Source organism: Notothenia rossii, assembly GCF_949606895.1.
Source record: "Notothenia rossii genome assembly, chromosome: 3".
Classification (NCBI taxonomy): Eukaryota; Metazoa; Chordata; class Actinopteri; order Perciformes; family Nototheniidae; genus Notothenia; species Notothenia rossii.
The window spans coordinates 79,195,118-79,209,571 of NC_136901.1; the positions used below are offsets into that span (position 1 = coordinate 79,195,118).

The 14,454-nt window shown below is 40.0% G+C and overlaps 1 protein-coding gene across 2 annotated transcripts; it reads right to left on the reverse strand.

Annotated features, from left to right (window-relative positions):
• Positions 1–482: 482 nt before the first annotated feature.
• On the reverse strand, positions 483–14,452 carry LOC307031656 (atlastin-3-like). Of its 2 annotated transcripts, none has more exons than XM_079668937.1 (14): positions 14,305–14,452; positions 11,736–11,958; positions 9,515–9,649; positions 8,892–8,996; positions 8,758–8,808; positions 8,300–8,356; positions 8,113–8,205; positions 7,870–8,008; positions 7,302–7,429; positions 7,163–7,219; positions 7,005–7,076; positions 4,195–4,386; positions 3,432–3,671; positions 483–2,658 (listed from the first exon to the last, which is right to left on the reverse strand). In XM_079668937.1, exons 2-14 carry the CDS (start codon positions 11,937–11,939, stop codon positions 2,596–2,598), a joined length of 1,536 nt encoding a protein of 511 aa, XP_079525063.1. In that variant the 5' UTR covers positions 11,940–11,958; positions 14,305–14,452; the 3' UTR covers positions 483–2,595. The 2 variants fall into 2 exon arrangements, with proteins under 2 accessions (XP_079525063.1, XP_079525064.1); XM_079668938.1 differs by lacking the exon at positions 14,305–14,452 and adding an exon at positions 12,148–12,431.
• Positions 14,453–14,454: the final 2 nt, after the last annotated feature.

A 14,454-nucleotide genomic window follows, 5' to 3' on the forward strand; every position in this document is an offset into this window, starting at 1 on the left:
TTATTAGAGGTGCAAGAAGCTGTTAAGTGCAGAGTAGCCTAATATATAAAAACATAATATTTAAAAAAATGAACAAAAAGGGTTATATATAATTATGCTAAGATATAGAGTATGTGCAGCAGTTACAGTAGGTAGTATTACATTTTCATAATGAAGTAGTTGATGGTTTATATTACAGTCATTCAACTGCAACACATATATCATAAATTGTAATCTATTTTCTGAGACTGATATTAAAATGCAATCTGAAAAATCAGATTTACAATTTCGTGAAATGAAAATCTCTACATTAAATCAATAGAAGTCAAGTTTTGTAAAATATATGTGGAATCAGAAATAATATTCTGTGTTGTTGCAATAAAAAAGTGCTTCTCGTCTGAAACGGCCCAAAAGGTCCTCATCCTTTTTTTCAAAATATGTACAGATTTTACAACAACTTTTCAAAAATAAAAACAGTGAAGGGAACAGATTGAAAAGGTGCATTAACAGTTTGAAGCTTTGTTTATTCTTTAGAAAACAGCATTTCTCAAGTCAAGGCCACCATACCCCACACGAGATGATTACATTAGCCGTAAAAGTGCATGCATTATCCCCTTTTCAATGAGCAAAAATAACCAAAGAGGAGGGAAGTGAAATAGAAAGTTCTTTTATGTAACATTTATCCTCCTCTTGACGATGTGCAAAATGGTGGTCAAAGATCACCATCTTTCCAATTTCCACATTTCTTTTTTTGCCAAGTGATCATAAGAGCTACAGTATGTAATCACTGAGAGATTAGAGCATTTTTAATGATATTTTTTTACATTTCTTCTTTGAGTTTGAGCAAGAGAAATATGCTTTTTAATTTAGATGAAATTATCCTTCTTTTCCTCTCAGGCATTTAAGAGACCTATTTTACAACATTTAATCCTAATAATTCCACTTTTCCAATCCAATGTTGCTGAAAGAATCTGACTCTTATATTCAACGATGTAGGGCATAGTTGAATCTGTCTGAATTGGCCTGCCTTACAAAGGAACACTAAAACCTAATCATTCCACTGTCGACCCCTTTCATGATGTATGACTGCTCTTCGGAAACTACTGGTTAAATGATTGCAGGTAAACAAAGGACTTTGAGAACATATAAACAACTATTATTTTAATTTTAAGAGATGTGGTTTTATTATTTGTCCATGATTAATTTAACAATAAAATCATTGACAAAGATATACTCGAGAGGTTACCAGAGACCAGACTATTCAGAGGGTGAGTAGCTGTGAAATAGTTGTAATGTCCCTTTTAGCTGCAGCCAGATCACCAACTGGCAGAATGCATCACAGTGATCAGAGAGCGTGTTGTGGAGCTGAGGCTACATTAAAGAAGTAACATCAGGAAATATCTCCCGAGGTACACACATGGCTACATGTTAAGGATTTTTGTAAACTTCAGATGTGAGCAGACATCATCTGTCTAAGTGCGGATTAGGAGGTTATGTTTTCCTTTCTTGTTTGTTTTAGCAAGATCACAAAAACTGGTGGAATGGTGTGGGGCGAGGAAGAATCCGTTTAATTCTGGAGCTGGTCTGAATAATGGGGCAGAGACATGCATTATGTTTGACTTTTGTGAACATTGATAGTACATCTGGCCTTGGCGGAGGTCTGTGCTTTCTGATTACTTGAGTTTTCTGTCTGTTTAAACATCCTTCTTTTTATTTGTTCCAGTTTGTTTAACACTGTCCGTATTTGAGTGACAGTTCATTGTAGTGCTATATAGTATAATTTACTCTTTGGCTAGTTTTACATAGTTGTGCAATCACCACCTTTTATTATTATTCCAATAATGGATTTTCTTTGGAGTTGGAAAATATTGCAGCATAGAATTTCCTATATATAATTTTGCTAGAAGAGTCTAATATACAGTATCAAAATGTACAAAGTGTAACACATTTCCATCAAGAAATAAGCTGCAAAGCACTTGAGATTCAGCTGACATCCCATTACATGCAGCTTTCAAAATCTAGTAAACTATGCAGAAAGTACATATTCTCTTCTCCTTTCAAAGTAATAACAGTTCACTCTTCTAGAAATGCTCGTTAATATCAAATATAAAGCAAATCTACAAACAGAATGGAATGTGTTTAAGGCCACAAAGTAAAAAAAATATAGCCACGAAGAAAATATGTATAAATGTATAAGCTTTAAAGTCAGCATTTTTGTTTTAACGGTATTAAGATATACTGCAGAAGCTTTGTTTGAAAATCACCCTGACTACCCCTGGTTGAACAATATACAACCAAGTGAGTGTTTTATAAGGTAAACATAGACTTGTCTATTAAGACCAACTGTTAACTTGTAAAATGATGGCAGTGTCAATTTGAAGACATGTAGAGTCAATAAGAGGGTTGGGATGGTTTAACTCCGCGCCTCCAGTCACCTTTATATCAGCTTGGACTTTGTCTGAATAAAGATGCTGGTGGATCGGCATCATGTTGGTGCCGGTGTGGTTGAGCTGCATGTTTGTTCCAATGGGAGGCATGATAAGGCTTTAGTGCTGAATGTGTGCTTGTGTTGTGTGCTGGTAGCATTGCATCAGATTACGAGGGTCCAGAGGTCCTCTAACTGGATTTCTTCTGTGCAGTGGCACCTGCACCTCGCGACTTGTTCAACACCTCAGTAGCCTGCAGACAGAGAAGGGAAACAAATGAGGACAGTTACATGTGTGGCATCAGTGTTGAGGAGTAACCGTTTTATTACTAAATTGCTAAATAAATGTAATTATGGTCAGTTAACAAATAATCACCATCAGTCACATACAAATATATCTTTTGAGGACTTGACAGCTTATTGCCTGGTTTAAAACATTTGTTACTAATATAAATCAGAAACATTACATTTGATGTAGTTATCTAAGTTACATTATTTATAATCTTTTCAACAGGGTTTTAAAAGTAGTCCTGCCCACTCTGGAAGTCATGCTGTGTGTTTCTCCCATCAGTCGCTGACTTCTGTTTTGTTGTTAGTTGTGGGTAATCCACTGAAACCTCTAAGCCTCATCCGTCAGAGAGTCAATCAACTCAAACCACTTCTGGTTTCGTGTACGCAAGAGGGTATGAACCCTAAACAGCCTCAGAGGCTCTTACTTTCATTTTCTGTTTGTGTTCAGTTGGTGGCAGCATATGCTTTTTAAATTGTGTCGGTTATCCAATTAAATCTACAAATAAATAGTTTTGTACAGGAAATATAAAAAAATGCATGTAATTGTCACAGTCAAATACATTTCCATTTGCAACAGAATATGTGGGTGGGGCTTAGTTACTAGAGGGACTAAAATCAGACCATACGTTGTGATTGTATCGATCAATGTGTGTGTCGTGGCTCAGATGAAAAGGAGACAGAAGAGAGGGACTTTGATATTAAACCGTCTGAAGGACGTCGGTGCCGTTACTCTCACCTGCTCCAGGACGACTCCTGCAGCTTGGTCGATGGCCCCCCCCACCTGGTGGTATCGACCAGAGTAGCGGATGAAGGCCCACGTCAGCATGGACATCATGACCACGCCCAGAATGATGTCACAGACCAGTGCGAAGGTCGCCAGGCCGACGAAGAGCAGAATGCCCGACAGCACGTAGAGGAGGCACACCAGCACAAAGAGCACTGCAGGCGTCCGGAAGGCGCTGAACAGGTTCTTAGACTTTAGGGCACAGAGACAAATCAAAGATTAAGAAATATTATCATTGCCAGACACAACAATAAGATACTTATCAGAATCATTTTAGGTGGGAACATCTTGTTTTATCCTTACAAAATAACCATCCCACTTCTTGACTGCTTTAAAATGTTTGGATCTAGTTGATTTTAAAACTGCACATTTGCTTACTGACTGTATTCAGGGGTTGTTGGAAAAGATACAAATAGTCCAAATGAGTTTAGGGGTATAAGTATGTTTAAAAAACAAGGGTAATGAGACACACATAGAAAATATGTATACATGTCAAATGGGTTACAATGAGGAATGGTTGTGACAAGGAATAAAGTATGTGTACCTATTTTTGCATAATTTAACTATTGGTTTCTTAAAATAAGGTGTTATTGGTGATTATTATTATTTATAATTGAAGAACATTAGTGCTGTTGTGTAAGATTGAGAGGTTTGTTTAAATATCAAAAAGGCACAAATGCAAATGTTATCTCATGTTGTTGGATTAGTCTCTTACCTGGTTGTGCTTGCTGAGGGACTGCCACATTTCCTCCAGCTCCGTTTCCAGCTGCTCTCGGTAACGGTCACAAAACTCTTGTCCGCCCATCTTCTTGATGGAGGAGAAGCTGTGGATAGCTTCTGCCAGGTTAAAGGTGTGCTTTTCCTTCAGAGAATCAGGAGCCACGTAGGGCAGGTCCCCCCCACACACCTTAGAGAGGAAAACATAGAGAGCCAAGACTTAAGACAGGAGTTTGTAGTCCGCTCTGCTGGTGATCTAGAACACGCAGTACAAACAATGATAAACAAACAGTGAAGAGGCATTGTTAATTCAGTGTATTTGACATGTAAGTAAGTTGGGGTTAAAAAATAGTAGAAAAGAAAATATTTCTATATTGGTATGTTAGGAAAATATTGTAATAAACTTAATGCTACAATTTACTTTAAGAAAACTGAAACGATATTTCCAGGAGAAGGCGATGCCGCAATTGATTTACAATTAGTCCCTGTTGTTTTTAGCATGCAGAATAGTCTTCAATAATTTAATAACAAAAACATGATTTAAATATTGTAGTTCATTAAATGGCATTTAACCAAGCCATTGGGCTCAGGTCCTCTTTAGGCAGCTTTCGTTGGGATGAAACTGCAGCCTCAGTGTGCTAGTGAAAGTTGAATCAAGAGATTTAAAGTGGACCTATCATGCTATATTTGAATAATATAGTGTAGGACCATACCTATATAAGACATATTTATACTTTTTATTTTTCAAAATACCAAACAGATCATGCATTTTAGCCATTCCTCATTTCGCTCAATTTAACACTGTCTTTGCATGGGCTGATTCTGTGAGAACAGCACCATCTACAGGCCTGGCATATGTACTACAGCGTCTCCAGCGCTTTCGAACGGCAATGTCCGTGGCTGTCTCCTCCTGATTGGTGGAGTTGGCCCAATAGCCGTAGTGCCACTTCTGTGACGTCATAGAAGTATTCAAATCTGGATCAGTCTGTATCAGATCCGTTGCAGCCCCTTTTTAAAGAGCAACTTCCAGGTTAAAGACACCTGTGAATAAATGTTTAGGAAAATGATGAATACACTAGATTTTCAAAAAAATATACAGAAATATAAACTACAGTGACATCTGGCGTTGTTTTTGTAAGACATTTTCACTTCCGCATAAAAAAGCCTCGGCACGTGACCTCCCGCGTGTGACATAACATGGGGGAAACAAGGGGCAGAGCGGCTGGTGTAACGTATGAATAAACATGGATCCCAATGCTAGTTTCGACACAGAAGACACAGAAGAAGTTGAACATGAATATTCAAATGCATATGACGGACCACAACCTTATAATTATGAGCCTTCTAGGCGTCCAAGAGACCAGGAGCAGCCAAGGATTAGAAGAAATAACGGCCATCGGAGAGAAATTGAGCTGTGGTGTGAGGAGAACCAGTGGAGAACTGGGCAGCTATCTTGGTGAGTGACCGGCATTAGCTACAGAATTTTAGCTAACGTCACATCACAACATTGTGAAGTTAGCTATCATATATCAGGCTATAACTAAAGTAGCATTGATAATATAGTAACGTTACTGGCAGGACTGTTGATACTGATCCATAACAGAAACTAATGCGCAAGTATCAGCCGTATCTCGCGTTACCTAATGCAACTCCACACTACGGTGCTGTGTACCGGAGGGGAGACGCGAGATATGGCTGATACTTGACGATCTGGCGGAGAAAGGTTGTGGAGCCTCCGTTGACATGCCGTTGTAAATGGCTTGATGGAAAGCAGGTGTGTAGTCGGGGAGGGTGCACAGCTGATTGCAGCAGGTGAGTGGAGGTTGAGCCGGGAGCCAGGAGTGACAGCCACCACGCACACACAAACAACACAGACAGGGGGAAACAAACAAACACAAAGGAGACGGCTGGAGCAGTACAGCCACCACAGCGTTACCTAATGCAACTCCACACTACGTCTTACGGTGCCGTGTACCGGAGGGGAGAGAGAGAGAGCAGCGAAGGGGGGGGGGGGAAGAGAGAAGTAATACGGTTTCCTGATAAAGCTGTGGAGAGTATGTGCTGCAGGGAGGTGGATGCACAACGCACCCAGAAACGAACGCTAGCTCCGGTCTTTTTCACTGTGGACTCGATGTCCTGACAGGCTGGTATTTGTGCAACCTGCACAAACAATACTGCACCATGATTACAAATGGTGAAATACAATGTAAAACTACCGAAAAATACCAGCTCACTAAAACACAACCGCTCAACTCAACGCAAGTACTAACTATACCCGCGGTCAGAGAGCGGAGATGTTTACCCTTTGTTATGTAATATGACGCGTTTGACGTATGACCTTAAAAAAAAGCCGTTTTTAAGAGCAGAGCTCAAAATTGCTCCTTTCCCTCTGAATTCCTGCCCTTATGTCTCGTAAAACATATCAAATCCTACATTCACTTTTTTTTAATTGTAATTTTCAAGCAAGTTTAAGCATAAATGTAGAAAGAAAAAAAAACCTGCAAGATGCTATTTAAGAGATTTGGGTATGGAGGAAAATAGAGAGGGTTGTGTTTTATGACACTTGGTGAGTTCCCTGGAACAAAGGGGACACATATTCATGTATTAAAGACGTACAAAAGTGCATTTTGCATGATAGGTCACCTTTAAACTTCGAAGCCGTTCAGACACCGCTTTCCTACCGTGTTTATTTTATAGTTTAAACTTCTGACATATTAAGACCGGAAAACTGAAACTAAGCTAAATCTAGCAAACACAGTCAGAAACTAAACAGAAATGGAAAAGTAATTATAAAAGAAAAACAGTTACCCTCTCCATGCTCTTGGTATACTGATCTTTGGCTGTTGCCACGGCAGCCAAGTTATTAGCCTCTGCTGTAGCCTGGTGAGACAAACAGACACATGTTAAATGTATTTGAGCTTAAAACAAAGCATACACATAAAACGAATGTTAATCCTGCAACATACCATGAGCATAGTCTTTGGCTGTGGTAGGTCTTCTCCCTGGTAAATCTTGATATACGCCTGGTAAGACAGAAAACACAACATTTTCAAATAAAAAGCATATTTGTGTTTAGCAGGAAAACTCAGATGGAGGAAATGTTACCTTAAAGTACTCCAGCAGGCCCCGGCAGGTGACTTTGTTTCCATTTATTTCCTTCTCAGCCAGGCGGTCGGGATGCAGCAGTTTAGGGATCAAGCTCTTCAGCTCGTCTTTGAACTCCGGGGCCACAGCTGAAAAATAAAATGAACCAAAACTCAGGATAGCATTCAGTGTATTGGGCATTCTGCTAAAAACCTAAACAAGTAGATGTTTCATATCGCTTTTCAAGAGTGCATTTCAAGCCCTTTTAAAAGTACCCTCACTAAAGATTTCCAGACTCTCAGGGCGTTTACAATACACTTATAAAACCCTCAATGTATAATGGCACTTTGTTGATCTTGCTAGCTGTCCATATTTAACAATCATGGTAATTGAATTCTTGCTAATGTCTAGAAAAAGGCATTTATCTAGCTGTGAATGATGAGTGAACACAAGGAGAACACACCACCAGATTATGATAACAAAGTAAGCATTCCTCAAGGACACAACAGCTAAGATGACACATTTTCAAACTTAAATGATTTCGTATGAACCCCAAAGGCAGATTAGTGTGAAAAACGACAGCTCTTACCGCTAAGTTGTCCCTCGAAAACAGGGCTGGTGGCCACCTTCAGTCCAGGGTGGGGTAACAAGCAGCAGGAGATGTTGGTGAAGCACGAATGGATGTGATCCCTCACTGTCTGCAGCTCCTCGTGCTGGGTCTCATTCACCTGTAGAAATCACAAGAAAGGTGAAATCCCAAAATCAGTATTTAAGATCAGACATTTGTCTTTGGTATACTGTTATTAACGAATCCACAGGACAGTATTGGTACCTGTAACCGTTTATCCAGGAACTCCTTGCCTCCTTTGAATCCGTAGGTATATTCATATGGAAAGCTCCAGTCCCTGATTAGGAACATCAAAGACTGTAGGAATAAAACCAAAGCAGTTCCATTTAAGAAAAAAACCTTTGAAGTGGTTACATGAGCGACACAATCCTCACATCCTGTGGTTCTGTACCTGGAAGGGCTTCAGGAAGATCTCATCCATGGCCAGACGACCATACTCTGTGAACAGCTGTGATGGGAGGGGGGGGAGGTGAATTAAGCAGAGTTAATACTGAGATACAAACAACTGGACCACACACACTATTGTTTTACAGAAAGCAGCTGTAAAAAGCTTTTTTAAGAACTTTATATTCCTTGCCTGTGTGTTAAAGGTTAAAAATCCACATCAAAGCAGGTATGTTGTATTTAATTCCTTAGTTTTACTCTTTTTTTCAACACTTTCAAGCAAGCAAGGAGGTTCACTACATTTGTATATAATGTACATTCTGTATATACGGTATACTGATTATTATCACATTAGATGTTTTATACAACCATAACTAAAGTTATGACAGCCACACAACGGTAACAATTACAATTTCAAGCACAACCAAATGTTTTCAATGATTTCCAGCACCCATATAAACGGACCTGTAGCTGCTGCAGATCGTCCTCCTGTATGTTCTGGGACAGGTTGTAGATCTGCAAAGAGAGACTGTGTGAGCAGACACCACGGGAGCAATGAGAAAATATTAAATCAGAGTTAATCGAATTGAATCCACCACCTGTACGGAGCTGGTCATGGTGCTGAGGGCAAAGATGGTGGCACAGTCCTTCACGGTGGACTGGTTATCGAAGGCTCCTTGAGTGTCCATCAGCACTACCGCCACCTACAGGAGACACAACGCAGCGTTACCACTGAGATGGAGTTTAAACACCCTATACTTAAATATTAAAAATACTATTGAAATCTAGCCTTTTAAATGTTGTTAAGTGTATTATTTTCTTTATATTAAAAACAAATCAAAAAAGAAGCAGTTTAATATAACTATTATTTGTATTATTCAAAAATCCGGAGGGGGAAATAGCAAATAATATGTTTTTGTTTTTCGTTGTTACCTTATTTTCTGTAGTTCAGATATCATTTTTTTCCTGCTTAACAAACATGCAAGTCAGACTAACAATTCCGAAAGTGTGGTTAAAGAAATAAGGGGTGAAAGGGTGAAAAAAATAATAATATTGGATGAATGTTGAGGAAACTTAAAAAGAAAAAAATGAAAGTAGAAGACCTTTTATAGAAACTATCTAAATTGTCGAAACTACATTTCTTGATTTGACTGTAGTTTACAGTTCCATGTATCCCATCCCAAAACACGTAGGGTTTATATATTTAAAAAGTGAAAGATACCTCTGTTCCATCGCTCTTTGTGATGGGGAACACCTCGCTCCACATCTGGATGCCTGTTGTCTCTGGCTCTGAACCTCCTCTCCAAGAGAATCCAGTCAGCGGCTCATCATCATCTCCCAGCCAGTTTGCATCAGCCTGCAGAAATACAAATGACACATTTCCTGATCACCTGAAGCTCAGCAATCAACTAATCCTCCTAGCGTCCACCGCTGATTTACACATTTATTTATTGCTTTTTTCATCCATTGAAATAAATTATTCTGCAATTGAAAGCCGATCAACACCTTAAATACTATGCAAGATCTATATGAAGGTGATGTTTAAAAAGAAGGAAAATAATACAATTTATATCAAGCAAATCATGGATATTAAAGGTCCCATGTCATGCTTTTCCGGTTATTACCCGTCCCCTTGAGTGTTATGAAGGTTGTTATGCATGTAAACGGTCTGCAGAGTCAAAAACCCTCAAAGTACACCCTGCAGCAAGTAAAACTTTAACACTGTCTATGCTGCCCCAAAACGCCTCGTTGGAGATTTCTCATTTTCCATTGTTTACTTCCTGGGCACTCTGACGTGGGAATACCCAGAGGCCACACCCTCTGCCAGCATTTCACGAAACAAAGCTTCCCAAACATTTCAGCGATTCATGCCGGATATGTACAGCGTAGGACACTGAAGAACGATACTGTTCCTACTTTGTTTGGACCAGCGGGAGATTCGGGTACACAACCTGTAAGTATTTATTGTTGTTTGTGTATTTATGATGTTTAAAACAAACAAGGTATCTACCATGACTGTTTAAATGGGTAAACGTTTTTCGGGCTGCTAACCTTTTTCTTACTTAATATCAAGCCACACTTATTGTTGTTACTTCGGCTGTGAGTGTTTGTGTATGCTCAGTATGAGTTTCGCTTGTTCTCGCTGTATCGCCGACCCGGAAGCCTGTCCGCTCCTCGTAGCAGATCGCAGCAACGAGCCTCGCAACGAGCCTCGCAACGAGCCTTGCAACGTCCCGACCAATCAGAGCACAGTGGGCTCACAGGGAGGGGGGGGCAGGAACTCCAACAAGCCGTTTAGGACAGAGAGTGAATACCGGTGAACACACATACTTTACAGAGATGCTGTATGAGAAATCAATGTGAGTTTGGGAAATTGCTCAGTAGAAATCTATTTTAGTAGACCTCAACAACGGAATTATGATCAGTAGAAATGGCCATGACATGGGCCCTCTAAAAACTATCAAGAATGATACCTGCTACCATGCAGCCTGTCCCTTGCCAGCCAATAATTGCCTCTGATTTTTTACTTAGTCAGATATTAACGATGTAATGATCCCTTTTTGTTATGGTTCTGTAACTAAAAGTTTTTTCAATGAGTTAGTTCTTGGGCAGGCAACCAAAATTTTATAATTCCCGGCAAATCCGGTGTTTTTTGCAGCAAGATATTTTGTCATAAAGATAGGTTGACATCTTGGAGTTTACACGTTTAAGATCAGGCAAGGGGGGACTTGTGCTTCTCTGTCTGTGCATACACTTTCGGGCTTATTCAAAATATATTAAACCATTTATTAAAAGCAGCCTGTAATATATACTAGTAATGAAGTAGCAATTTTCCTGAGGAATGTAGCAGCAGCTGCTGCAGGCATTTTACCCTGAACTGTTAATAGAAATGCATCATTTAGAACATTAAAAAGTACTAGACCTTACTCTGCTCATATTTAACTAATTATAGTCATCTCCCCAGTTAGGCTTTCTTTTGAATTTTCACTGGGTACAGATCATAACGTTGGCCTGATGGGGGCACCACAGCAACGGTAATAAAATTACATAATCTATGAGCACATCATTTTTTAACGCCAGGCATTGGGTACGTTTATTAAAAATGTACCAAAAGAAAGCTGAAGGCATTCACACAGACTCCACTCCTGGTGATGAGTAAATTCTACAAAGATCCTGCTCAGTAAACTAGTTAGTTCACATGTTAGAGCAGGGCTGGGCTTTCTGTAACAGTCAGGGATTCTGTAACAGCTATAGGCAACATACACATTTGAAAATGTAAAGATCAGTTGAAAAATTCTACTTTAAAAAAAATTCAAAGTCATTTGAGTTGGTGGCACAAATGGGATTAGGAATGTATTATGATTTCTGAGTACTGCCAGCAGAATGAGTAGTAAGATATTAAATCTGGAGAAGTGAGACAATAATTTTACAGTGCAACTCACACTTCTGTACATATAGCGGAGCATGAAGTCCAGCAGGAAGCTCTTTCCCTTCCTGAAGGCTCCGGCCACGGACAGCACCACCACATTCTTGTCTTGGACCTCCGGAGCCAGCAGAATCCGAGCCAAAGCCTCGGTGTCCAGAGCGAAGGAGTGCTCCTCCTTACACACGGTGACGACCTGAACTGGGCCTGCTTTAGTTCCCATCTTTCAGAGGTACTGGTTCCTGTGAATATCACACACAGAGACAGCAGGTTGATATTAGTACAGCAAATACAATTCAGGGCTGCAATTAAAGACTATTTTTATTATTGATTTAAATGTCTGTTTTTTATGAATTGTGATCAACTTGTCTTAAAAAGCAAAAGTATTTAAAATGTACAATGACATAAAGCATACAAAAGCAAATTCTCACACTCAGGTCGAGAGGACAGCAAATGTTGCCATATTTTGATAAATGAAAAAATTAAAGAAGTTGCTGATACATTTTCTGCCAGTTGACTGAGGTGCTGTTTACACGGGAACGAAACGGGTTGTATCTGCTACTTTTCTCTTTCGCATAGCCCGTTCCTTCACACGAGGCCGTAACGGAAACGCGGAAACGGACCCCTAAAACGATAACGGGTCCCAAGGTGGGTAGATCTGCGGACGGAATGCTCTGGGGTGCCAAACGGCTCTGTGTGTACGTCCTATACGATCATTTTCCTGATAGCGATGAAGCCATAGCCCCACCTCTGCTGCTCACTGCTGTAGCATGGTCAGTAGCTACTGTCAGTACTAGCTACTGTCAGTAGCTACTGACCATGCTACAGATGTTAATGCAAAATCTACAGCTCCTCTACCACAACCATCAGCAACAAGTGAACATGGAGAACTACATGAACTACATGTTGCTAAATCCACCGCGGAGAATAAACAGAAGGGCAACCAGGCAACCATGGCAACCATGCTCGGGGGTCTTCTTCGCTGCTTTTGGTGTATTTTGTGGCGGAAGTACAGCGCCACTCACAGACCCGGCATATGTACTACAGCGTCTCCAGCGGGTCGAGCGGTCTCATGTGAAGGGATACGTTTATTGAGCCATATCCATGTGAACGGAAGACTTTTTTTATATCGAATTCGGTTCGTTTGCGTTTTGTTTGCATTCCCGTGTAAATGGGGCCTTAGTAATTTATATTTTGCAAGCACTTGCTGGTTACATGTTAGGGCTGCACTTTATCAAGAAAGAATGCAATAAACAATAACATAGTTGAATATCGTGATCATGATATTAATTGGGATAGATAAAGAAAACACCGACAACATGCATTGCTTTAAGGTCACTTTGCTGACTGTCTTTCCAGCATCACTAAAATTATATGAGCTTCAGACGACAACCCCACCCAAAGCTGTTTACTCATAAATAACATTTGCCAGTGCCTTTTGAAAAATCAGACATGCACTAATCCTTCCAGCAGACACAATATTTAGCTCTGTGTGAAGCCGACTGTGGGATGCTCTTATTGGTGTCATGCTGCTTTGCCTCCAGCCAGTGGATTCACCATGCTGCACAGCACACTGACTGCTCATGTTATCTGCTTCAATGGACTGCATTGTTTTTGCTCTGTGGAGAGGACGTCCTTTCTCCCATGATGACTAAGAAAGGGAGGTGCTTTTATAGGAGTTCTCTGCGGTTACAATAAAAATACACAATGTCTTTGAGTTCTCTCCTTTCACTAAACGCCCAAAAAAGGTGTGGCAGTCGGCATCAGCATGCCAGGCATTTCTCTGTGGGGATTGTGTTGCAATGCAGAAAGAAAAGTCTGCAGCCTTAATAACATCAAACGATATTTTGTAATATTTTGTCTGATGGGAGGATTAGTGCAAGTCAGATTTTTCAAAAGGCACAGGTAAACCTTATTTATGAGTAAACACCTTTGGGTGGGGTTTTCATCCAAATTGCATATTTAAGTGAAGTTGGACAGTGTCAGGAAAGGGACCTATAAGAAATAGGCCCTTAATGCCTTTTAGTAATGGATACTGCCATCATTGATTAATGTATTGATTTTTTCCACATTCGTTTTTGTGTGAACAGCTTACTTTTGAAAGATGTCTACCCTTGATCATGGACAGATAATACCTCTTGCCTGCTCCGTCTTGTGAGCAAACACCACATTATACAAGCTTAACTGTACAGTACTGTCTATAATTACCCGTGCATGATCTTAGCAACTGCTACTTAACGGTTACATCGATGTTGGCTAACTAAACTGGCAGGACTTCAATTGTCAACGTGCCTAGGCTAAAAACAACTATTAACCGTTTATGGATTTATTATAGCTCAACAACCAGCTAACTAGCTGAAGCACATGCCTGTAGACAATCTTTTCCCTACTTATCGGCTGTGGCTAATAGTCTGTGTGTCAGTGTGTACTCAGATAAAGACATTAAAATGCTAACGCGTATCCGTTGTAAGCTGTTGGAAGAAAAGATTGTTCCAAAAACAAGCGTTGTAGCACATTTTAAAGGTGTAAGTTAGTTTATATAAAACGTATCAACTCGCTTTAGCTGCAGGTTTATGTTGTAATGTTACCTTTGGTGTCTTCAAACGGCTTCAACACGATATCAAGAGTCGAGGAACGGCAGAAGCGTGACTTTTAAAACTGTCTGGCATGAAAACAACTATGATAACTTTTTTCCACCGTGAAACTCACACACTTCCGCGTTCAGCCTGCGCAACGTC

Excerpts from the sequence above, each read along its gene's own strand:
- LOC307031656 (XM_079668937.1), bottom strand. The coding sequence starts at position 11,939 with ATGGGAACTAAAGCAGGCCCAGTTCAGGTCGTCACCGTGTGTAAGGAG. Across the intron at positions 8,206-8,299 it reads TCTTCCTGAAGCCCTTCCAG|TCTTTGATGTTCCTAATCAG; the intron begins GTACAGAACCAC and ends TTATTCCTACAG. Across the intron at positions 7,430-7,869 it reads TTTCGAGGGACAACTTAGCG|CTGTGGCCCCGGAGTTCAAA; the intron begins GTAAGAGCTGTC and ends TTTATTTTTCAG.